Source organism: Eurypyga helias, unplaced genomic scaffold, assembly GCF_000690775.1.
Source record: "Eurypyga helias isolate BGI_N326 unplaced genomic scaffold, ASM69077v1 scaffold26407, whole genome shotgun sequence".
Classification (NCBI taxonomy): Eukaryota; Metazoa; Chordata; class Aves; order Eurypygiformes; family Eurypygidae; genus Eurypyga; species Eurypyga helias.
Window position 1 is genome coordinate 1 of NW_010262741.1, and position 26220 is coordinate 26220.

The window sequence follows — 26220 nt, forward strand, 5'->3', positions numbered from 1 at the left end:
TCTATGATTCTATGATAATAAAAAGGTTGGGTGAATGCAGGTGCTTGAGTGTCAAAAGTTTCAGTGTCTGCTGGAGTCTTCTGTAGGATTATCTCTTTGATTCTTGTAAATCTGCTCTGCTTACCTGAACAACGACAGCTAATAGAGGGGAGGAATCGGATTCTACTTCTTGTTAAATCTTAACAAAAAAAATATGTATAAATAGTTGCTGATGTTCCCACTTTTCAGGGACATAAATAAAATTCCCCTTCCCTCTGAAAGGGAGGACTTCAGCTCAAAGCATGTTTTGTGGAGCGCTTATAAAATCATATTACATGTGTAATTTTGGTAGTGTTCATATTTATCTTCAGTGAATTCTGTCTTCAGTTAATTTCCCTGAAGAGTTGTTATGAACCTCTTTCTAATAAATGTAGACCTCAGCAGACATACAGACCTGCAAGCTTTTTAAATCATTGATCTAGATAAATACTGACACTCTGTAAGCCTCTGTGCTGGTTTTAAACCACAACAGACTCCTAATTGCTTATCCTGTGCCTTGCAAAGAGGACAATGTGGCTTCTAAATAAGACAATATTCCCAGAACTGTCTCTTTGTTATTTTTTGCTATTGCTTTTTTCTAGTTTTGGGACTCACGCAGAAAGTATGACAGAGAGCATAGAGAATGCTAATAGCACTAATACATGCTGCTCCTGAGCCAAGGAGATACAGTAAAGCTTGTTTAGTTTCTGTTTATTCTGCAAAAGCATCCAGTGTGTTTCTGCATCTAATAAGGTTCTTAAAATCCTCAGCTCTCTCTCAGAGAAGTAACTATTAAGGACCAAACATATTTGTCTTACAGTTTTTTGTTTGGAGGAGTTAAAAAAACCCAACGTTGAGCATCCAGAATATTTTGCATGAGTGTTATGGAGAGACTCTTTTTATTAGAACAATAATAGTCCTTCTTTAAAAGTGTGCTGGTCAAAAGAGAAATGGGGGAAATGAACACTGAGTGAAAATCCCCAAGTAGTTAGGTAAGAGAGAGGGATGAAGCATGGAAGAGGAAAAAGGTTAGCCCTTGTCATGTTCTCCAGACCTTCTGTAATTCCGTAGCCTGGCTCCTGCCTGCAGTCGTGTGTTTTGCCGTGGTTTCTGTCTTCTCAGAAGTGGTGGAGTGCTTTTGCTGACTTGACTCTTCTTCCATCCCTATGAGCTTTAAGCACGGATCAGTGGTTTTTCTATTGATACATGCTAAATTTCAGTTCAAATAGATAAGTACATTTTTTTAAAGCAAAGGAATTGCTGCATTACTGCAGTGAGGCGGAAGTGAATTCTCATAAATCACTGCCTTATTTGAATTTACCTTTGATGTTCTCCTTTGTATTCAAATATGCATGTCAGTTTATAACTTTTTTTCTTTAATTTCAGATTTGGCTGGAACCTATGAAACCTGTTATTAAACAAGTACGGAGTAAGTAGTTTTGAAAAAAAGAAGTTTTCCTTAATTTGCATCTGCTTTATGTGGGTTGCTTTCACAATTACTACTTGATTTACTGGTTATGCTTCCCTGAAAATTGTACTCGGTAGGGGCGATAGTGGTTCCTGTTTGGGCATGCAAACCTGACGTTTTTAATATGTAATATGTGGTGGGTGGAATGGAAACTTAATGAAGGTATGATTCTTTCTCTGTGATAAATATCTGGATAGATTGGGTCAGCGGGTGTTAAGTGAAACATGGCATTTGCTCTTTGTGAGCTTTTGTAAGTTGTGTTGTCTTAGGGTGGAAAGAAAAAGGCTTACTTCTGGCTTACTGCACCCATTGCATGGGAGGAGGTAGCATCTGCAGTCATGAGATGCCTTCTGAGAGCTGATACACCTTTCAGAAGGGCTGAACACACCTTTTGAAGCTTGCTGCTTGCAGGGAATTGCAGTGGGGTGGGTATTCCCATCTCATTCTCAAAAACACTCTCCGTTGTGCACAGGAGTAGAAGTAGGGATCTCCCGCGTGGTGGGTGGCTGCAGCTTTGGAGTCCTCTTCCCTTTGTTGTGAAATTCATTTCTGCTCTTTGGCCAGGAGGGTATTGCAGTAGCGATGCTATCTTTGCTTTGTGCTACTCTAAAAAGTAATGTGAGATGCACTCTAAAGGCTAAAAATAATTGAAGAATACAGTATACTCGTTCTTCTGATGTTGAAAGATTAGATCAAGCTTCTTTCCCTTGGAATGGGGTTAAGGTGTTTGCTTGTTTTCTGGTTCTGATTGTAAAGGCTTTGTGGAAGAATGAGCTCAGGGGGGTGTGGTAGATTCCTACTCCTTTAAAACACTTAATTTAAAATGTTGAAAATTGGTACTGGGACGTAGTTTTCAGTTACTCTTCTGCCCCAAACTGATTACCAGAAAAAAGGAAATCAATTCTAGCTAGGTATTTTAACTTTAAGGTCATGGTTTTAACTTTTACCAACATTTTTTTTTAAGCAGAAGAGCCAAACCAGCTGTGAAGAAGCTTCCTTAGGAGGGTGTATGATGCTTTCACTCCCTGTTTTCCCCCTCAAAAAAAAATTTGTTAGAGTGCCATCATTTCAGATACTGCTGGCAGTTATGCTTGGTTTGCTTTTCCAATGCTTTTGACTGGAAGGAATTGTGTGAATCAAAAGATTTGGTGGACCACAGGCCTGCAATGCCACTTGGTTACTTCTTCTGTATCCTCTTCTATACCTTATAAACTGGGGAAACTTGGCCTTAGACTGTGGGCTGATGGCCGTGTGTTCCCTGATGATGTATATGTTGTTCTAAAATTGTTTAAAACCGTGGGGATGTGCTAAAATTTGTGGCTGCTTTGTTACTTGGTGGTCTGCCACCCATGTTATGTTGCCAGTGACACTGAAACATTTCTTTTAAATTTTTTTTTTAATCTTAATCTGTAGGCGACGCCATTCAGTTGTCTAGCACACGTCCAAATTCTGAAATCAATGTTAAGGTGGTAAAGGTTTTGATAGCTCGGGTCAGAGCTCTTTGGATTTGGGGATTTTTTTTCTTTTTATGCTAGTTGAATCCCTTGCTGGCATTCTGCTGTTCTTAAAGTCAAAATGAGATATACTGTAGAAAGCCTTGGAAGATGTTGACAGAACATTGATTGCATGTATAGTAATTCAAGGTCTTTCACTGAAGCTGGTAGCTGACATACGATTGCACAGGAGCATCTTCCTAAGAGCTCCTTTGACAGCACTGCTGAATACAAGGCCTTAAGAGGAGAATTAACTACTTCATGACGTGTACATTTGAGAGGTAAGGGACTGAGTAAGCTGCAATAATGGAAAGACATCTGACAGTACAGCTATGCAAGGCTAGCCACATCTGCCGTGGCTTCAACCCCTGTGCTTCCTGGCCACGCTGGGGTTGCCCTTCCCTGGAGCCCCTCTGCCTGGGCTCCCTCGAGCACAGTTAGCCGGCCAGCTGGCTCCCTCCTGCGTGCCCCCGCTCTGCTTGCCGCTGCGGGTGTTTCCCAAGGGAAAGCAAAATTCTGTAGGCATGAGATCAGGTCAGTTTGCTCATGACTGCTAAAGAAATCACTCCTCAACTTGGCGTGGATGGATGATCTTTTCCTGTATTCTCACTTTCAGAAGTTTTGTTGAGGGTTTTTTGGGGGGTTTGTGTTTGGTTTGGTTTTTTAGAATGTAATGTTTTTGGAGTTAACTGTGTAACTTTTAGCCCAGCACTAGGGGGATGTGAGGGGTTATTGTGCATTCAAGTACTACAGCTCAAAGCCCTTAGTCGATGCTGATGGCGATTGCTGTGTAATTGTAGGCATGCATTTCGGAGTCTTTGACATGCTCTGTGAAAACAAAAGATCTAGATTATTAATGTTTACTTCAGACGAGTTTTGGCTAATGCTAGGTGCCTATTCTGACATGCATAGAACTTCGTGTTGTATGATAACGATTTTATTTTTGATTAATTTCAAATGAATGCACTTAGCTGTGCTACTGAACCACTCCAGAAGGCAAGGAGTTTAGATCCAAATTTTTGACTTCCTAACAGGTACGCAGTATCGGGTTGGCATTTGGGTACTTCTCTGAGGTGTTGCCAGTTTTATGTAGTGTTATGTTCACCATCCCCGCATGGGGAATTTTTCCCAACTTCTTTTTTTTGTTGATGATGTTCTTGGTTTTTCTCAGATTCGTTTTCTTACAATAAATTCTGCATCTTGGTTAAGATTGGCCCAGTGTTTCTTTTCCTAATTAGAATGAGACTTCTTCATAGAAGAAAGGCAAGATTAAAAAACAAAATGCAAACAAAACCAACACATTTAAAAACCCAAACAAACAAGAGGAGGAGGAGGAGTTGTGGTACAGCAGCAAATATTTATTGTCATTTAATGTGCATGGTGCTCGGAACGCTGCCAAAATTGCTTCTGCAACCGTACTTTCTAGTTGATTGGCACGAATAACGCGTAGATCTCTTCTTCACCTTGTGAAGGTCTTCCAGAGGCTTGGCGTATTTCCAGAAATTTCATGTGAAGTTTTATATTCCTCACTTGGTGTGTCTCAAGAACTATGAAATCCTTTGTATGGTTTTAGTTCCTGCCAAATACGAGCTTTGTGCATCATTATAGGGCGTTATTTCCAGCCTCCTTTCATTTCTAGATACTGTACTGTAATTAGGACGAGGATTTTAGGGTTTTTTTGGTTCACCAAAACTTGGATAATTCTGGGATCAGAGGTTGGGAGCTGCTATTCTGATAGCTGTGATAGTTTGAGAGTTTGTTCTCCCAGCTGCTTGGCAGGAAACAGAAGTTTGTTACTCCCCCGTTAGCAAACAAGAAGGTGAGTGAGTGGAGGAATGTTTGGCATGGGGGAATTGGGTATTCCAGACAGAAGAAAGCAGCATACTTTGGGGTTGATGTGGTCAAATTAGACTTTGTCAATCTTAAAATAAATTAAAGCAGGTTGGCTTCTTGCTTTGAAATGGCAGTGGCATGCAGAGTCCCAGGGTGGGTGGGGCTGGAAGGCATCTCCGAAGGTTGTGCGTAAGCAGGACTGGCTTTGAGGGTCAGTTGGGCTGTGAACTATGTGGAGAAGAGTCTACCAAGAAGAGGGGTTGCAATTTTTCCCTTCACAGGTCTTCCTCTGCCATGTAGAGGGGGTCTGTCTTTCTCAGTTTGCCCTGCCTTTCACTGGCTCCGCATGCTGAAGGCGGAGTGTCCTCGCTCCGCATGGGAAGGTGCGCGCTGGGGACAGGACTCGGTCTGTTCCTGTTGAGTGGCTGTCGGTGGAGCGTGGGTCTGCGGTGGATGGGTGGCACTCCTCTCGTCTGGGGGATGCTGCAAATGCAAGAGGTAGGCACCGGTAAGCGAGGGGTGGCTAGTGCTCTGACCATCTGCAAAACACTCAGCCTTTCCTGGGCTAAGACAGGAAAACCAGCAGCAGGGCTGGGTGCCCAGCCGTGGCACGGTGACTGACTGCAGTACCCTGTAACACTCCTGAAAGTACTGGTGAAACGGGATTGCAGGCATCGAGTCAGCCCGCTCCGCAGGCCGAGACGTGGCGCTGAAAGTGTTAACACGGTCCAGTTGCAGTTGGGTTTTCTTGTTGTAAAACGTTACACGGGGCATTATGGACTATTCCAAATAGTTACTTAGGATCCTGTTTAGATTTAAATGTTAAATTAGTTTGTCCCTGTGGTTGAGATTGACAAGAACAGTGTGAAAAATTGGAATTGATGGGTATTGAGAGGTATGCCAGGAGCAGGCCGTAGACACACTTGTACCTCTGTGGGAAGCCAGCTGGGTCCAGGCAGACTCGTGGATTCAGCTCATCGACAGCACTGGTAGTGGCTCATGCTGGGAGAGCCTGCGGGATGCATCTCTGCCCTCCTCCCCTTCTGGGAACATCTCACTGGGTCATCTGCCATGCCTGTGTGCACAGTCAGCCTTGCCTTGGAAGCAGTGTAGATAGCTCCTCTGAAAACTGTCTGCTGTATTGCTGTTGATACGAGCAATCTGTAGCCATAGGCTGCTACATCAGCGAGCTGACAGCTGGCTAGACTTTGTGTTGTATTTCTCTGCGTGTTGGAAAACATCATGTGCACCTGCTTATGGAGAACAAGAGTGTTTTGTGAAATGATTGACTTCTCTTATAGGACCAAAGACTACAATGCTTCGTCTGGCTGTAAAGTTTTTCCCTCCAGACCCGGGTCAGTTGCAAGAGGAATATACCAGGTAAAGTGTTTTTTGAAGAATATGGTTTGCATTACCTACTGAAATAAGGTAAGTGATAATAAGGTAAGAGTAGGAGGACATTGCTTCTCTTTCCAAACATAACTCGCATTGGAGATGAGCAACGTAACACTTTTTGTTAGTGTCCCACTTGTAATAAACGCATGTTGGCAGGTGAGTGTTATCACAAAAAGTGTTTTTCAAAACCCAAAAAAGGGCAGGTTAGGGCTGCCAAACGTCACAGCGTCCAAGAGACAAAGTGGAGAGAAAATACTCAAATTTATAAACAGTACCTTTATGAAATAACCAGTACATATTTTTAATAAATGATTGATCATTTAAACTTCTGCGGTCCACACTTCTAAGCATTCTACAACCAGCAAACATGCTTTACTGTTCACATTATTCACCAGTGCTCCTCGTGGGTCGTGCTTGCTGATTGCTAACCGATTGTTGGTAAACGAAGCGGAACTGTCTGCTTGCTAGCACCTGGGAATGTGGTTTGAAGTCTGTGCATCTAACAAGGACATTACCCAGGATTTTACTGTTTAAAGAGCTCATTTAGTTCTTTTCCTGGTTTTACTGCTTTTAATTGGAATTCTCATTAGAGATCCGCAGAGGTTCCTAATTATCCTTCAGACTTATATTGGAGCAAACCAGCATAACTGCTGTGATGCAATGTGGCTGTCTCTTGTAATGATAAATACTTGTCATGAGAAATGTTTCCTTTGTTCCCAATTTTCTTCTGTTAATTGCTGTTTCTTGTGGGAATTCCATTAGGAATACAGCTTTTTAGAGCAGGAACTGTATTTTTGTCTAGTTACAGAGTATTTATGGTGGAATTCTGGCCTGTGCTTAGAGCATCTAGGTGTTTCATTATGGCACTAATGATATGTACACATTACGGTGAGTGTATTGACGAAACCAAGATAGTTCAGACACGCACAGGAAACAGAGCATTCTTTATAGAAGTCTTTAATACATACTTAAAAAAACACATTCAAAATTTACTTTTTGCCTCAAGAACGCGATACATAATGCTTTGAAATTAATTCTTCTTTTAAAAAAAAGAATTACCATTCTCTTTCAGGATGTAATTTGGTAAAGGATATTGATCAGTCTGTCAGTTCAAAGGTTTATAGTAATGAGTTATTGCCTATTTACTGGAGTTATTATTGCACCTTCTTTCAAATGAAAAGGAAAGCACAAAAGACTTGCCATCTTTACATTCATAAAAATATATTTAAATTTGTTTTGGTTACGAAATCAGTCCTTAGCAGCACACTTTCAAGGTTGGCATGTTTTTCTTCTATCCTTGTATGTTTTGCAGGCAACTTACTACTTGTACAAAACAGTTACACAGAAATCCATTCCTCTTTAGCAACTGATTTGGGAAATACTTTAGTTAACTAAGTACAGTGGTGTAAGAAAATGAAATTTAATTTCTTACTGTCTTTGCAGGCTGCTAACGTTATAGTCCTGGAAAATACAACCACTAAGTAAATTAATTGAGTGCTAGCAGAAATGCTCATTATTTTTCCTAACAAGATACTAGAATCAGTGGTGTTCTCCCATCTTTGTTCTAATAGATTAAATCACTTGAATGGTTCATTAAGTTTCTTTCCAGCTAAAAGTTACAGCTGCTGTGTTACTTTACAAATCAAACTTGTTAAAAGTGTGGTTTTCTTTCTGCTTCCATGTCCCTAGACGTTCAATTATACTGATAACTTCTACTGGATTAGTCACGGGTTGTTTGGTTTGCTTTGACTGTCCTTGGTAGCAAGGCTTCTGTGTTACCTTGTTTTAGGAGAGAGGAAGAATCAGGAGATGCTGCTTTTCTAGAATACTGCTCAGTCGCTTTGCTGTTCTTTCACATGTCAAGGTGGTACTTGTAACTCTCTCTCAGGTACCTGTTCGCGTTGCAAATCAAGAGAGACTTGGCAGAGGAACGACTGACCTGCAGCGACAATACAGCTGCTCTTCTGGTCTCTCACCTTCTGCAGTGTGAGTATCTCAGCTGTGATGTTGCCATTGCTGACCTGAGTTAAGTAACGTACTAAAGCTTTTGGAAGCTAAAAGCATTGTCTGTCTCACAGTATTTCCTTCCGTGCATGCAGTAAACCCCTTGATGTTGAACACTGGGGTTCACTGGGGCTAGCTGTGGTGAGGAACAGCTGCGGCTTATGTACGAGATAACTTTGGCTTCGTGGAGACTGTACAAAGCCAACCCCCTTGCGTGTTGTCTGTTTGCCCTGGCCCTGCAAACCAGGTCACTAGCACTCCTCATCTTCCAGAGTGCTGCGCCCGTCTGCCTCTGTGCTTCCCTGGCTTCGTTTCTCACTTTCCCTGTGGCTGGGGGGACTGAAGCAAAACCAGAAATGTGTCACAAAGTTGTCATCAGCTTTCCTCCTTGCTGGGCATGCAAATGGAAACGGGAAGCAATTAATCTGCAAGCTCTCCACGTTGTTGCTCGCACAGTCTGTACGGCCTAAAGACCTAGAAACGTGGCCTTTCAGACAAGCAGGCTGAAAACCTTGAATGGGATCAGACACCAAAATCCGCTCAAGCAGCAGCCAAATGATGGTGTTTACAGATCTGTAACCTGAGCTGCAGAAATGGGGGTTTGAGCCTCCTTGGCTCCAAACAAAAGCTGTTAAATGATACCTCTTCGCACATGCTAAATAGCTTACTAGTTATAGAATTCTGCACTGCAGTATAATAATACAATTACAGTAATAATAGTAACATTAATGACAGGGATTTTATTGGAGGAGCAAATTTATCTTGTGTGTGTGCCATCAGTGAGTGACACAATTACAATTTGCTCATGGTTTTCCAGCAGTGCAGTGAGGAGCTGGTGAGCAAATCTGAGCGTCCGGCCTTGCTCAGCTTCCTTCTGCTCTGCTGGAAAGTTAGAAGTGAGAAAAAATACGATTATTTTTAACAAATTATTTTACAAAAGTGCCTTTCATTATTTTTCCTTGTTGTTTTATATGCTCTCTTGATTTTAAACAGGATATTGCTGTGTTCAAGAACAGCTGCCTTGGATGAGATTACCAGTTCGCTTAGTCCACTCTCCTTTCTCTGACAGTAGTTGGTAGCAGATGTTACGGGAAAGCCCTCAGGAACAGGGCAAGCGTATGGCAGTACTTTGCTGCATCCATCCAGTTATATTTGCAAGTGGCTTTTCTAAGTCCGAGATTTACTCTGCATCCCTTTGTTTAGTTGCCCTTGATGAACTTAACTTCCGTGTATTTGTCTAATTTCTCAATTTGCTTGTATTTTTGGCGTCTTTCCATGAAAATGAGCTTCACGACTTAGTTTTTGGAGGTTTGTAGGATAATGTATATCCTTTTGGCTTTTTAAAACTTTTGCATTTTAATTCAGTATTGTAACTTCATGTTTTATCAGAAAAATTAACTTTTTAAAAAACCTATTTAACTTGTAATTTTTACATACGTCTGCCATACGTCCTGCCGGCCTTGTGCTTTTCTTTTTCAAGCCAAAGACTTTCATGTCAGATGGAACCTGTTCTGCACTTCTGATTCGTGCTTTTTTTCTTCTGTAAATCTCGTCCTAAATTGGCAGCGTCATTTCTGAAAGGTGTGGATATGTGAAGGGGAGGCCAAAGCTGAAGGTGTAGTTGGTGTGGCGCTCTCTAGTCACATAACACTGCTTTGTATTTTGGATATGTATTTAGTTTTGGTCAATTCCTAAAGTGTGATTGGCTCTCTTTTCAAGTAGGCTTGTCTGTAACTGTTTTTCAACTTTCTTTTTCTAAATATATCTAATACGCTGGTTTGGTGTGAGGGATCTCTAAGGAAGAAATGTTTAGGCCACCTCACGGGTCTTCCACAAGTCTCACATCTTTGACCATAAAGAAGTCCAAATTTTCCAGATGATGTTCAAATACTGCTATAATCCCCTGCAGGAAGTCTGCTTGGGATAAATGTGAGTGGTTTGTAAAATTAAGATGGATACAAAGCCTAATGCACAATTTTGAAGCACTTAAAGGAAAATACATTGTGGCTCTCGGCATTTCTGTAATTCCTCACCAAGTATGTTTTGTCATTGTTCCTTTTCCATTGTTTCTATTTATTCTAACATTGGGTTTTTTCTGTAATAGCTGAAATAGGGGATTTTGATGAATCAGAAGATCGAGAACACCTCAAAACAAACCAGTATTTGCCAAACCAGGAAAGAATCGAAGGAAAGATTCTGGAGTTCCACAGGAAGCATGTGTAAGTGTAGCATGTGTAGCCCTAACATATACTCCTGGGGAGCAGATGGATGCGCTTGGTGGAGGTTGAGCACGCTGCGCAATAGCATGATGTCACGATTGTGTAAGTTACACACCATTTACGTCTAAGAAGAAAAGTTGGATGTAGCAATAGTTACAAAGTTAGGGCCGAGTTGTTGGGTAGTTGTTTTTCTCAAGTGAGTTTTCAGTGTGCCTTTAATAACATACCGAAGACAGCTAGGATGCGCTTCTCATAATGGTTTTAGGCAGAATCATTCTTCAGAATTTCCAGTCTCTAAAGTTTAAGATCAGCTTGCTGTCAAATGCATAGGTCCATTGCATTGTACCCATTAAGCATGAAGGAGATGGAGAAGGGTGGGGGGAGTGGGCGAGAAATAACTGTCACCAGAATTTATGCAGTACTTTATCTTACAGCTGGAATATTTTTGACATAAGTTTATTAGAGGCAAAGAAACTCTTTGCCACAAGTATAAGATGAATTCCAGTACGCAGTCAGGAAGTGCAGAAATGACTGCTTTATTATTTGACATCCCCCTTCTCCCATCGCGTGCGTTCAGCGTACAAGCCCTGTGTATTATGGTCTAATCTGACTGTTCTTAAAAATGTAAAGATCCACTCGGTGCAAGCAGCATATGATATTTTGAGAAGTATGAAGATTTGAAGCAGTCAGTCGACATGGTGCTCGTGAAAGAAGTCAACCTGCAGGGAGGCTCTGTTGTGACCAAAATACTACTCAGAAGGTCAGGGTTTGCATTGCATGATCGATATTTGCCACGGCTTTGTTCTTTCAGACTTTTAAGCACTCAATGTTAATGTCACTGGGAAGTGTCAGACACTTAACCTGCCGTGATGGTCCTGACCTCACTTGTGCTGTTCTTGGAGTCAGCAGATTAAATCATGAGAAAATGATAAAATGCTGACAAGAGCTTGATTTCACCCAATAGGTCTTCCATTTCTGTAATTTACAGACCTTGCCTCTCAAAATTTAGCAGTTTGAAGTGCTTTAATCAGTTGTGAATATTCACACCACAGCTCATTGCGCATGGTTGTGTGTTATAATCCAAATCCTATATTAGAAAATTAAATATTCCTTTTGCTCTGCTTGGGCAAGCTTGAGGATTATGGGTGACTGCCGTTCTTTTAAGACAGAACAAAGAGTTTTCTCAGGACAGCACCTCTGTTTAAGGCTATGATGCATCCTGTATTATTAGAAAATCAGCTCCTGAGAATTTCAATTATTAACTATTTGCTTTTTATGATCAGTCATTTTCAGTTGTACTGAAATTGTTGGTACTGATGGTGCTACTGACTTTGATTCTTGATGAAATCAGGTGCTTGTTGCTTTTTTCCTGCTTTTGACCCTTTGAGGTGCATGTGGAAACAAAGGAACAAAGCATGTCTTGCTTTGAAGAAATTTGAAGTCATTTTGAAGTAAATTAAAATGCATGCTAGGATTCTTCACCTTGGGAGAAGGTAGCTGAGGGAGGGAAACCATTAACTGCCCAGAAGTATTTCAGTGTTTTTCTCATGTGAAAGGTGCTGAAACAATTAGGCAGTAACTTCAAAGCAAATTAAGAGAAAAAGAGGAAAGTCCTTTTCATACAGCTCGTAAGGACATTGTGAAACTCCTGCAGCAAGGTGCTGTGGAATCGACAGCTACGTGGAAGTCTTTGATGGCATCATGCTGTCTAGGCTGATGGCTTTCAGATTTGAGGTGAAATGTGGGATATTGTAGTTTTGGAATAAGTACATCCAGACCATGCACAGAACAGCCCTCTGTTAATCGCGTGCCTGGATCCGATTGACGTGCTTCTGCTTGCAGGCAATTTTCTTGGTTTGCTTTTCTTGATGGAAGGGTCGTGACTGTCTTCTGAGTGAGTCAGGGACTGGTAATTTTGTTAACTAGGTTTGGGCTTTTTTAAAACAAGATACTTTTAATCAGTCTTCATAGTAAGGAAAGTTTGTAGTTTTGCCTGTCAGGAAGAAGTCAGGGAAAGGTTAACAGGAAAAGATTCCTTGCTTTGTAAGCGTACTTCTCATTAGTTTAATGAGAATTACATCTAATACAGCCATCTTATTAAAATGATTGCAAACCTTATTTTGAAGCAGTGGTTAAGAAGTGTACGTTCACACCGCAGTAAGATTAAAAGCTGAGGCACGTGGTTAGAAAAGGTTACAAGCAAGAGGTGGTGATACCTGAGTACGTTGAACGTGTTTTAAATCCCCTGTGCCTTTGGAAAAATTCCTGTTAGAGAGATGTAATTTTGGAAGCACTGCAGTCCTAAAAATAGCTGTGACTTCCTTACACGTCTCTCCTTTCTTCCCTCACCCTTTTCCATTTTTACTAGGGTTTGTGAATGTCCCATGTTTCCTCCAAGTTTAGACACATTTCTGTGCCAAGAGGCAGGCGGGAGGGCGGGGCTTGGGTGTTCCTCTCCTTCCTGGCGCTGCGCGGTGTGGTCAAACAGGCTGCCCGCTTCGCTCTCTTAACGTCCTCGTGCGCCACGTTTTCAGTTGGGATTTTATTTTCAATTTTTGTTTGCTTTGGTTGACCTTATTCTTCCCTCACCTTTAGCAGACAGGTATTTTCTTCCACTGATGATTGCTTTTGTCAGAACCTTCTGGTATAAACGGAGCCTCCAGGAAAAGAAACCCTCTTCTGGCAGGATGGCTCATCTCCAGATCGCTGCTACATTGTCTGCTTTCTGCCTCAGCTTTCCTTCTCTGCAGCCCTTGCTTTGCCTTGCCCACCCTTCCTCTTACGCCGGTTCACAGGGGGCTGCTGTGTCGCGCCAAGCCGGGAGCATCCATTTGGCACCCTCGGGCTGGAGCGGCAGTGGGCTGCCTGCCAGTGCCTTGCGGGAGCTGCGGGAGCAGGAGTATACCTGTGCCTTCGCGTGATGCAGTGGTTCTTCACGTTAGAAAGTTGTGGGTTGACTTTTAATTGCTTCACTGTAACTACTAGAACAGGTGGAAGCACATAAAGCTGGATAAAACAGAATCTGTCTATTAATCCATTTGGTGTCCAAAGAAGAGAAAAATATATTGACAAAAGCTTATGTTTGATTAAATATCCTTTACTTTTTTCTTTCGCTTTTACAAATGCTTTCTTTTGCTATCACAAATAGAGAAGTACCATTTTTACATTTAACTTTGCAAATGTAGTAACAGTGAACAGGATGCATTGGATTTTTGGTATAGCACATTATTTAATTGCTTCAGTGAGAGCCTGAATTTACTTACTTTATTTCTATAGTTTATTAAGAACAAGTTTATCTGTTAAAGATGATGTGTTGGTGGTGGTGCAGTTAAATCCTGTCACCCCAGTCACTCAAAATGCAATGTTTACTGCCTTCCCGCAAGTAGTGTGAGTAGAATACTTGTTGTGGGATGAGTATAGTCCAGAATTAAACATAACATGATTTTTTTGTGTTCAGACAGCTGTGGGGTTGGGGGTTTTCTGTGTGTGTACATACATAAATCAGGAAAGAAGTAGAAGATTTGATAGATGTATATTTACATTTACTGTTACCCCTCATGTCCTTCCACAACTTGTTAGTCTAGTTGTCCATGGTTTAAATTAGTTTTGAAATTAGGATGCTCATAAATTGGTTTTAAATTAGAAAAACTGTAACTTCAGGTTGCTACGTAGCCTAAACCATTTCCACACATGCAGTGTTTTGATTCAAACATTCTCCATCAATCGCTGGTTTTAAATGCTCTGTAGATCACCCAACGTTTAACAATATTTATTTTGAATCCATCACCCTGGTTGCCATGGGAGTATTGTAACACACTACCAATATTTGTCTTGATGGATGTAGGGAAGGAACCTGTACACCAAAACCTATTGCATTGACAGCAGCTTTTGCTGGAAAATACTTGTAACAGTCTGTTGTCCATTGACCTGGGGAAGACTAAGCAGATTTATCTGCTTAATGGATGAACAAAATTAGACCAGGTTGTTTTCAGGCTGGGCTGTGCAGCTCAGTCTGCAGCAACCATCTGAGGGTAATTACTCTGAAACTGCTGCTCATTTGTAACCCTCTGTGCTGCAGCGAGAGCTGCCTGGCACTGCTCCCCGCTCCAAGCCCGCCCTTCTTCGGTGGGTACGGGCAGGTTGCGCCCAAAGAAGTTTTAGTACTACGCAGCTCTAATTCTCCAGTTGCCATGTTAGCCGAATTTTTGTTTCCTTTCCCTTCCAACCCCCTTTCCCAACCTTAGCATCCTCCTTGAAAGACAAAGCGCCACTTTCATGCTTAATGTCGCTCTGTTCAGAAGAATTACAGCAGGAAAGCAGAGCTCTTAGAGTGCAGCTAAGGAGGCCGTGGCCAAAATTGGTATTTATTATCTACCATTTTTTCTTGTATATGTTTAATAAACAGGAGCCGTGATATTTCGGCTATTTTCAGACAGTTAAGGAATCGATGGAAGAAATGCTAGTAACACTTAAAGCCAGTATAAACTACTTCTTCCAGCATTGCTCCTTTCAGTAAGGGGAAGAGAAATCTGCTATACCAGTTTAAGCTCTTAGACATAACTCGTACATGTGGTGGTAACACCGGTAGAAATGCAGCTACAAGGATCTTTATGTAGTTTGGCATTTCTTTTTCCATTTGAAATCAGATTTTTGTTCCTCTGTGTTTGTTCTGTACGACTCCTTTATGCCTACACGGTCATGTGATACTGATGTTTGGATAAGGTTGGAATTATGGACTGCACTTGCAAAGTTAGGAACTCCACTGAATCCCTGCTTTCTCCAGTTGGCAAAAAATAATTTTGGATTTCCTGTGGTAGTGATTTAGATTATTTTTTCCCCTCCAGAATGAATAAGGCAATAGAAAACTGTTGAAATCCTATCAGCAAATGTATGTGCGTTCAGGCTTGCTCTCTCAGTGTATTTTTGTGTATGTGTGTGTTTTGGTCTGAGGAGCATTTTAGTAAGAATCAAAGAAACATTGTTTCTTCTAACAACTTTCACTTTTAAAATGTTAGCATACTAAATAAGTTTCATAACTGCACTCTGAATTTGAGAGACGGTTCCTAAATGCAGTTAATATGTATTGTCGTCATCCCTGTTTCAGATAAATTCAAATGGAATAATCATTCACCTTAATATTCTCAATTTATATTGAAAAGAAATCTGTATGGAGCAGAAAAGCTGTTGAATCTGAAACATGACCATAGGTAGAAGGAGGCATTTTTAAGGAGCATGCCTAGAAAGGCAACTCAGGGTAGCAGGAGAATTTATTTAGTACTGATGTTGTGGTTGGCACTTCGTAGTACACGAAAATAGATCATGCTACAAATAGTTTATCATCTGTTTTAATGAAATGAAGTAGAGATTTATGGAAGGAAGGCCATGTATCAGAAAACAAGGTTTTTAATATTTGCCTTTGACTGTGAGTGCAGGAATCTAATCTGGTTTCAGCACGAGTTGGTTGGAAATAGAATAGTAATTTTTACCCCCTGTGTCTTCCTTGTACCATTACGTTTATCCTAGCAAACTTGCACGTTGCAGGCAGAATTCAATCAGTGCACCAGCGTAGGTGGCTCACGCAGCACCTGCTTGGAAGTAATGTAGTATCTATTATTTCTGGTCTTTTTCAGTAGGGATGCAGGTGTCACTTCATACAGCTGTGGCTGAAGCAGCCTCCCCCGTCCTGTGCTGCTTGTGCCTCTGTGGAGCTAGTGCAGGAGAAGACTCTCCTGCCTTAGGTAGTTCTCCTGGACCCTTTTTATAACTAAAACGGGCCAGTAATGTTGTCTTGCAGTATGTTTTTAGTTCAGAGGCTACCTTAGTCAGGTGACAGGCTTGTGTTTGTCATAAGGACTTTTGTTTACTTTGCCCTCAGTGTAACTGGGACACGTTCAGTAGCAAGAACTCCTTCATTTTCACAGCAGCATTTATTTTTGGAATATCCTAAACCCCCGCCACGACCCTGGAACTGATACAGACAGTTTTGACTTGTGAGGAAAAGGTCTCATCAGTACAAATACCAGTGCCTTGCTAGATCATTTCAAGTCTTGTGAAATTACATATTTTGGTGTGGTCCAGATTTTGGGGTCTTCGCCCTTGCACGTCTTGGTGGCACGAGAGCTCTGCACTGCTTTCTGTGTCCTGGGCCAGAAAGGCGTTCAGGCACTGCTCCTCTTCAGCTCTGTGAACTGGCTACCCTGAAAGTCAGCTGAAAAATGCACTGCAGCCCAGTAAACTCCCTCTTGTGGAGAAAAATGGGGTGGAGGAGAAAAAATAAAGAAGGTACAGGACTGTTTTATCACACAGGGAAAAAAAATGTCAGAGCACTGCGCCTGATAGCACTTGTGTAACAGTTCTGATGCAGTGCCAAAACCCTACCTGAAATGCGTCTTTCCTTCAAAGTATTTGTTTTCTTTGCACCCTGCTGGCTGTAGCTCTTCCATCTCACTTTTTACCTACTGATATGTAGACAAGCAAGCAGAAGAACCACCATTGTGGGTTGAATTCTGATTTGTTCAACTTTATTGTTTCTAAACTGAAAAAGCTCTGAACTAGTCAACATTTGTTTCAGTGCCTCTGTCTGGGGGATGCATTTTAGGTCGGTCATCTGCATATTGCTTCTATTACAAACATTTCAGTGTAACGCTTGACTTGGAGTGAAACTGCCCAACTGGACAAAGGAGAAAATTCTCATTTAGCGCCAGAGCAAAGACTTAAGTGCACGACCATGTTGGCAATATTGTAGAATCAGATTGTTCTTAAAACTTTATTGCTTTTTCTTCCTCACTTTAGGGGTCAAACTCCTGCTGACTCCGACTTTCAAGTGCTTGAAATTGCTCGGAAGCTGGAGATGTATGGCATCAGATTTCACCTCGCATCTGACCGTGAGGGCACCAAAATTAATCTAGCTGTTTCACACATGGGCGTGCTGGTATTCCAGGTGAGGTGGGCAGAGCGGGCTGGGCACGTGTGTCTGTCTTTCTGTTAGCATGTCTTGGGAGCAAGTCTCTCATTTTAACTTCAGGTCTCTGATGATTTAAAAACTTAGCACATTTTTATGGTCAAGAGAGTGTCATCTGAGTCCCCAAAATACTGCTTGGTGCAGCTTGCCCTTGGTGCAGAGAGAAGAGCATCACAACCAACAGTGATACTGAAGCAGAGAGGTTTTCTTGTCTGAAAGTTATGCATGTGTTCAGAGAAAATCCTCAGTTCGTTTGGTGCAGCCCTAGTCTGTATTCCTGGAATTTTGGTTCTGTTCCCCTTGCTTTCATGTTACAGTGTATTTTTGCTGGGGTAACATTGCTCTTAGTGTATAGATGTGCTGTTTCATTGAAGTGAGTGGACCAATTAATGTTTTAATGTTTTATTAAATAAGCGACTCGATGATCAGAGTTCTGTTCAGGAATGTAATCATGTTATTTTCCTCCTCCCAAAATGCACAGGAAGTTGACCTGCTGAAGTACTTCCAGTTAGGCACTCATTTTCCATTCATTTTGTGTCTTACTTGTTCTTCTGTTACTGCGGGGCAGCTTTCCTTCAGAGGTGCTTCAGTCATGGCAGTCCTGCAGTTCCTCTCACTCCTCCCCTCCCCTAAGGTTTCCATCATTTCAGCTCATTTGGGTCTTTTCTCCTGAACTATCATTTTTCACCCCTCTTTGCTCAGGGAGGGTGACAGAATTGCTGTGATAGTGAGTGCCGACGGGGATCCTTCCCTGGAGCTTTGGGAGTCAGTGGTGTGGGGAGGGTGAATGTAGGGCAGCAAGGTGAAGGCAGAGCCTGGTTTTAGCCAAATAAGCAGAGTTTGTGAGCGAGAGAACTTGGCAGGATTCCTCACATGCATGGCAAGTGCTCCTCGATACATTTTACTGCCAGATTATTGGAAAGATTGGCTTGGAGTGGTGTGTCTAGAGGAAAGGGGAAGCATGTTAAATAGGATTAAACCCTCATCTTGCTTTGTAGCATCAAGTATTGTGAATGTTGATGGGGTTGAAACATTCCCTTCTCATCCGGTTTCCTCGGTTTTCATGCCATTTTTTGGTGCCCACGCAGAGACGTACAGACATCACACGCTCCCTGTACTGGAAGATGAAATTGTTTAAGGGAATATTGCCACCAGAAATAAAACCCCAACAGAATGGGTTGGGGCAGCGGGCTGTGTGCACATGCACGTGTCCATATACCCACAACAAGAGTTTGTTTGCTGGTCTTACTTCTGAAACTTTTGCCAACTTCTAACTGTTACCGTTTTAATTCAGGGTAATACGAAAATCAATACCTTCAACTGGTCAAAGGTCCGTAAACTGAGCTTCAAGAGGAAAAGATTCCTTATTAAACTCCACCCAGAGGTCTGTGTAAGTTTTACTGTAATAGTAGGCTGGTCGGTGTTGAAAAAAATACGTGTACTTGATTTTATTATGAAAAATGCTAGAATTTGTAATTCTATAAAACAACTTCAGTGGGGTAGGCTTGGCTTCCTCATGCAAGTAAAAAATGTTTCCTTTCTCACCCCATGTCTGTCATGTTAGGTGTATGAGCCTCAGCTTATCCTTGACATAGGCACAGGCGTATGTAAATGTAAGACAGAACAAAGACCCCGAGTATTTGGTGCATCCAGGCTCAGTACTTTTACTCTGAAACAGTTACTATTTCCCTTGGATGTAGCTGGAGGTTAACACTCAGGAACTCTCAGATCCATGATCGTCAGAATGATCTAAGGTGACTTAAGCACAGAAATGGTACATCTCTGTTGTCTGGGTAAAGGTGTGTTAGGGAGTGCTTTAGGCTGTAGCTCCTTACAAGAACACCGTAGCACACTGCCGATAGAAATGGTCATTGCTGTGTGTGGCTGTGTCCCCCGGGAACTCGCTGAGTACGTGCTGCTGGAATGAAAAATCTGGTAGCAGGACACGCTGTCTGCATGTCCTGGGAATGTGTCTCACAGAGACCCTCAGAAATTTCATGGGATAACTATTCTGACACACGCAGTATTTTCCAGTCTCATCTAAATGTCAGGAAGTAAGACAAGCATCAGGACTTCTAAGGAAAGAAGTATTTTAAAATTGCTAGTATTTCACTTAAACATTTTAATTTCTTTCAAATTCCTAACTTTATGATCCATATTTCTTAAGGTGGATTGCACTGAGCATGTTTCTAAAGTCACGTGCATTTTAAACATTTTCACACTTTCATGGTAAACAAACATTGAAAGCTATTAAATTATTTAAGCTGCATTCAAAATAACTTCCGTTGAGAAGTGACTTAGGAAAAGACTACATCTCACTGGAGTTCAGCCTTTTTGTTGCCGTTATTTGTACTTTCCCTTTCTTCTCCACTGCCATTTTATGTGCTGCTTAGCTTTTGTGTTTTGTTCCCAGGGACCCTATCAAGATACATTGGAGTTTCTCTTGGGAAGTAGGGATGAGTGTAAAAACTTCTGGAAAATCTGTGTGGAATATCACACATTCTTTAGGCTCTTTGATCAGCCAAAGCCAAAGGCTAAAGCCGTGTTCTTCACCAGAGGGTCATCATTCAGATACAGGTATGGAGAAACAACAGATTTATCAAGGCTGAATTCCTTCTATCTTAGATAATGAGATCAAGGGGAGAAAGAATTCTGAAGTCATTCCATCTATAATTGTCACCCACTGCGTTTCATAACTTCTGTACTTTTGTGGGTTCACAGTGGACGGACGCAGAAGCAACTAGTGGATTATATTAAGGACAGTGGGATGAAGAAAACCCCGTATGAAAGGTAAGCACAAATATTTCTGTAAGATGAAACGTAGTTGAGGCTTTCACAGTGCTCTTATTTCCTAAATGTCAGTGGTTTTCAAGGGTGCTTAGAGGCATGGTCATCTGCTGACTTCTCAGTTAATAAGGCCTGCCTCAAATTTAAGGTAGCTGAATTGAGTTTAAAAAAATGTGTAATTTTGTGATGATTTACGCTTAGGAAAATTTCAGTGTCACGTTTTAATGTCCCTGGACAGTGTGTGACTTGGCCATCTAAGAGTTCAGTATGTGTTGAAGACTCGCTGAGGTTAGTGAGGACTTGTCTGTATGTCACTGTAGCTGTGCAAGTAGCCAGTGTCAGAGCGCATCATTGAACTTGGGATCTGCAGCTCTGAGACTGACTGTAAATCCTCATTCATGTCTAAACATCTAAATAAATACCTACAAAATGTGCATTTTCATTGTGAAATTGTCATTTACTTATTTGACTGTGAAACCATCCTGTCTCCTTGTGGGAAACTCCTCAGTCTTTCATCTGGAAGATTATAGGAACTAAAAGTTTGCATTAATCTACCATTGATAAATATTTTTAATGTCTTGGACTCCAGCTGAGCTCCTTTTCTATATGAAAGATTGATTTTTCTATTAAGTCATTGACATGGAATGAATCTAACCCTGAGTGTGATGTAGGATACCACTTTTTGAGATGTAACATATATGCCAAAAATCATACAGTTGATTGAATTCTAAGTCGTTTGTAAAATTGCAACAGATTAACTAGTTTTGAAGCCATTCGTTTGTAGATGGTTTATACCAGTGACAAAGGAAGAAGTTACATTAAGTATGCTATTTTAGTCTAATCTTGTGCCCTGAGTTGCTGTTGAGTGCTCCTTCAGTGGTACGAATGATCTGGATCCTGCTTTATTCCATCTTCTGCATGTTTCTTCCACCTGTGTTGTTTCATTTACATCTTTTGTTACTTTTTAAATCTTGACCTAGTTATTAACAAGGCATAAAATACAGCTTGAGACATTTCTGTTGGCCATGGAAATAGCTGGGTGGGGAAGGGAAAAGGCTCACTCATGTCTTGGAAACTCACGGGGTGTTCTCTGTTCTGCAGGAGGCACAGCAAAGCCAGAGCATCCACTCGCACTTCAAACACTGACGTGCCAAAACAGGTCAGTTCTGCAGCACTCTCAATATTGCAGTCAGGGAAGCTGACAGCCATCCTTCCCAGGTGAGGGTGAAGGAAAGGTGATCTGAGTGAACTGTTTGTCTGCAATCGCTGTTTAATCTTTGTCCCTGGTGCACGGTTTTTCTTCTTTTTGCAAGAATATCCATTTTGATAGTTGCCTAACTGGAGGCTAAAGTGAGTAATGTTTTCCTTTTCAGAGCTCAGCTTAACTGAAAGGAAAATGTCGTGCTTTCTAGTAGGTTGTTATTTCAGAGCATCAGTTTGTCTTCAGGTACTGTATAATAGGTTTCTGTGGAAGTCTGGGTTCATTGCATTAGATGCCTTCTACAGTCATTAAGTGCACTTGCTCTACATGCAAGAGGTTAAGAAAGCAGCGCAGGATTTTGCAGGATTTCTCTTGTAGATGCTTTTTCAGCAGAGGCCATAAAACACATGGATTTAATCTTCCATCCAGTTATCAGAATGGGTTCTCTTTCTGTATGTGATGTTTTGTTTGCTGCAGAGCGAGCTCTTTTGAAGCACATACTCCTTCTGCATCAGGAACTGGATGTTGCATTTGGGTTTATGTATTTTAAAAACCTTTTCATCTGCTGTGTTTCTACTTTTTTTTTTTTTCCCCCCCCTTTTAGAGTGTCCCCTTCACTGAGGGCTTGAGAACCCCAGGGTCTCCTGCCTCCGCAGCTGCCCCCTTCCACTCAGTCCACTCAGCGACCGCTCCTGCTCCAGTCCTGTCCGTCTTTGCGGAAACCAGCCCTTCTTCCTTGGACCTCAGAGCGCCATACACAAGGATTCCACAGAAAACCACTGCAGCACCAGCAGAAGCATCGGGCAGGAAGCTGACACAGCAGCCTGGATCTCCTATGCTACAAGGTGTTGGGTTTGGTAGTGTTGGAGGAAACTGTAACCCCACTTGTCCTGTCGTTGAGAGCCGTTGCGGTTTAGATCTAGATGTAGAGAAGGGCAGTAAGGAGAGCAGGGTCGCTCTGTGTAAAAATGACAATGATGAGGATGACTTTACCACAGGTGTTGTCGTTGCTGAACAAGAGCATCAGCTTGGCAGTCGGGGTGCCCCTCTTTTCACACTGACAAATTCGCAGTTACAGGTGTCAGAGGAATTCATTGATGATGACCCAGCAGAGATTTCCTTCTTTGCTGGGGGCTCTGAGGCGTTTTCATACATGTACAGCGGTTTAGAGTTAAAGGGCTCTGATTTTTCTAAGCATATGTCAGAGTCACCTGGCTTAACTGCAGCTGCCCTTCAGCAGAACGCAGTCTCTCCTCAGTCCAGCCCTGACAGGTACTCGACCGAAGCGGTAGATATGAATATGGAAGATGAGTTTGAATTTGAAGAAGGAAGTGATTTCAACGGCAATGAGAGACCATCAGATACCTCGGAGCTGTTTGAGGTGAAGGCCCAAGCAAGCAGAATGCAAAGCCTCCTGAGCCCATCTGAAACGAGTTCGCTTATCAACAACCGCTCTGAGAGCAGCTCCCTCAATAATCTGCCACTGAACGGTACGTCCTCCCTGCCCACGTACAGCTCCGCGAATCATTCGGAGGCCAGTTCCATGGTGAACTTCCCTGCCTACTCTGTGCGCTCCGAGTCCAGCTCAGCCTTTCAGTTCACAGACATTATTGACCAGCTGGAACAGCTGAGCTATCCACCTACCACCACGGAAGACTCCAGCAGCACGGACACGGACTCCTGGGACTCCGAATCTGCTGCGCCACTGGACGTAAACCTTTTCTTCAGCAACCCTTTTGCCCAAGCCACTGGTGATAACTTAGCTTTTGACTTTCAGAATAATTTAAAAAACCTCACACAAGAAGACTGGACAGAGAAGGCACGTGTTGATTGATCAATTCTTGATTTTTGTGGTGGATCCCTCTATGCTTTCAGGCTTCCAAGTCAAAAGGGTGTGATGTCAGTCACTTTAAGCAAGAAAACGCTGATCCAGTGGCTGGATTTTAAATCACATGACACAGTTGATTTTATTTTTTCATGTACCTCTTCAGCTTCCCTCTAAGCACCCTGGCTTTGGTGCTGCATTCTGTGCATCACACCGCATCCAGAATGCGTTAGAATAGGCTACAATGTTCGCAGAATCCTGCAGTTGGGAAAGACCACTGATTTCAGAGACGTTAAGTATCATCAGCTGGGTCATGCAGACATCGCATGTTACAGTGCAGTGAAGGATTTCCTTGGCTCTTTTGTATCTAAGAGTCTGATATAATATGCTGTTCCTCCAGCACCCACGTGCAGCAGGAGCTTTTGCACGCGCTTGTTAACAAGCAGCCGAATCCCGTAAATCCACTGTTTTCCTGCACTGAGAGTCCTCATTTGGTTGGTTTTTCTCTGTTTCCACAATCAAAAAAACGGACAGTCTTCAAATCAACTATGAAGGAAAGTTTTAAAATATCAACCTATGCAACATGTCTGTGGTATACTTTGAAGAATAAACAACCTACGGGGTAGGTCAGAGAGGGAACGTATGCACAATCCAGTGAAAATAGCAGTTGCCAAAACCTCTTGTGAAGGCAATCATCGTATTTTCTGACTTGAGTGCCTTCAGCAGTCCAGAAACAAGGAAAAGTACCCTTCTGCTTTGCAGCAATTAGAGATCTGTGCATAGACTATAAAAGCACTTAATCCCCATTGCATTTTGTCTCACCTTCTTTTTCTTTATTTCATCATTCTGCATAAAGGTGCTTACAGATTAATTCACAATGGCCTGTATCTGTGGGACACAGGCATTGGTAAATTTGGTGATAGCTGCAACTTTTTCTTTAAAATACGAGCTGTAATCAGCAAAATACTGTAATCTTTCTGAAAAAATGGAGATGTTAGGAGGAGAGAATACTGTAGACAACAATTAGAGCGTCACTTCTTTCATAAATTTTTCTAGTCAGGCGAGTTTGACGTGAGCCTTGACCCGTAAGTTTGCAAGTGTAACTGAAAAGACAGTTACTCAACTGGTCCCATCTAATTCAGCAAAATGTCTTGAGGTGAAACAGTAGGAGCTGTGAAACATCCTTCCCGTCTGCCAACCTGATGGACTCGTGGGATGAAACTCTGAGCTTCAGCTCATAATAGCAATGTTTAGAGTGTTTTGCTTTTGTACGAGCAAATTCTAGTGTGAAATACGTAACACCTGATGGAAACCTGGTGATGGAAAGCATCATCTCCCTCAGCTGTTTGGGTTTGGGATTCCATGTTGCCCAGGTTTCAGGTCTTTGCAGAGAGAGCGCGGTACTAGTGCTATCAACGCCTCCAAGATTAGCAGCTTGCAGTTACAAGCATTACTTTAGGCTCAATATTATTCATATCAGGTTTTTTAAATATGGTCTTTGGTATATCGTTAAGACCTTCATTCTTTACTCAAACATTTATAAAATACTATTCTCAGCATTCTGATAAATAACACTTGAATTCCTCTCAACGTACGGTAGAACACGAGGAGGTAAAACCTCCTTTAGTCACCCGTTTCTCCTAGTTTAATTCTTACCGAGGTATGATTATTCTTCATGGCACTTGCTTTACGTGGTGGTTGCTGTGTTTGAGTGGAATCGGTGTTGTTCCATGAGAAACCTGTGCTACTGGCACAGAAAACCAGAGCAAAGCGTTAGCTTGGACCTACAGGAATGTACGGTACTTTGATTGATCTTTTTGTGTTTATAAGTGTTATATGCTGGGTTTTTTTCCCTTCTGTTGAATCTGTGTTCTGGCTCTTTGTGTGATTTCATTCACGCCTGTGGAGATGATGTCGTGGCTGTGTAATGGGAACTTTCTGAATAGGCGCTGGGAGGAGGGCTTCAGTCGAGTCCACGGTTGGTACCTGTACGTATGTTTTTAGGCCGTTTGTCTGGTTTCCTTCCCAGAACTGACTAGAAAAATTAAAAACAACAGAAACAAAACTTCTGCCTGCAGGCTGTCTTACAGGTGGTAGAGTAAGGGACAAATACGTAGATAAAGATTTACAGGAAGGCTGTTAATTTCTTTGAACTTTTCCAAAAACTATCAGGATTCAGCCATTTACAGATAACTCTCTGCCCCTGTTTCATGCTCCATGCCTCAGTCACAAGCATTCCCTCTAAACGTTTTAGAAGTGCTTAATTATGGGAATCAATACCTAGGTTTTCAAAAGGTGTTAAGAAGAGGCTGGCTGTGTTTTCCAAGAACACGCTTGGCAGTCCGGAGAGAAGGCTTGCCAATACGGTTTCTTGCAAGGCAGTTAATTCCAAACGGCGTCTTCCATGTTTTCCTTGTGTTTTGCAACTGTTGCAGATCTTTTATTGGCAATTTTAAATCTCAGGGATTAAAAGAAAAACCAGTAATGAGCCTTATTGTAATACCCCTTTTGTTTTCTAAAGGAATAGGAGTGACTAGGATCTCAGTGCTTTAGCTTAGAGCAAGGGCTTGGATCCACAGGTTAGGACGGGGCAGTGGCTTTGACCTGGGTACGGAGCTGGTCAGGTGAAGGTTTTAGTCACAGGTGTCACCAGGAACACTGATCCTTCGCATCATGTGACTCCTCCGTATACCTGGATTTGGGATGCTTGCGCAAAGACGATGCTGGTGGGCACGGACGAGCTGATAGCCCTTGCTGGGATTGCACACTGTGGTGCCCTTCAGGTTGTGTGGGGGTTCAGCGCAGCTGCCTGTGCCCCTGGTGACGGCTGGTTGTGTCTTTGCGGGTGCCCATTGAGAGCACAGAGCTGTCGCGGTTTCTCTCTGGGCTTTTCTGATTTTCAGAGCTTCGCAGCTTCTGGGGACATAGCTGCCTGCTTAGCTCAGGTGTTTTCTTTGTGGTTTCCAAGATAGGTACACAGAAGGAGAAAATCTAGTGCGTAAGTAGAGTTTTGTTC

At 42.1% G+C, this 26220-nt stretch overlaps 1 protein-coding gene across 1 annotated transcript in view; it reads left to right on the forward strand.

Moving 5' to 3' along the window:
* Positions 1-1404: 1404 nt before the first annotated feature.
* FARP2 (FERM, RhoGEF and pleckstrin domain protein 2) overlaps positions 1405-26220 on the forward strand; it is a gene marked incomplete at its 5' end in the record, with an annotated part of 46987 nt that continues 22171 nt past the window's right edge. The window contains 11 exons of the mRNA XM_010155835.1: positions 1405-1447; positions 6114-6192; positions 8096-8193; positions 10316-10430; positions 17223-17370; positions 18686-18781; positions 19805-19968; positions 20113-20181; positions 21280-21337; positions 21984-22226; positions 22919-22925. Of these exons, the coding sequence (XP_010154137.1) occupies positions 1405-1447; positions 6114-6192; positions 8096-8193; positions 10316-10430; positions 17223-17370; positions 18686-18781; positions 19805-19968; positions 20113-20181; positions 21280-21337; positions 21984-22226; positions 22919-22925 (1120 nt within the window). The remainder of the gene's footprint in view (positions 1448-6113; positions 6193-8095; positions 8194-10315; positions 10431-17222; positions 17371-18685; positions 18782-19804; positions 19969-20112; positions 20182-21279; positions 21338-21983; positions 22227-22918; positions 22926-26220) is intronic.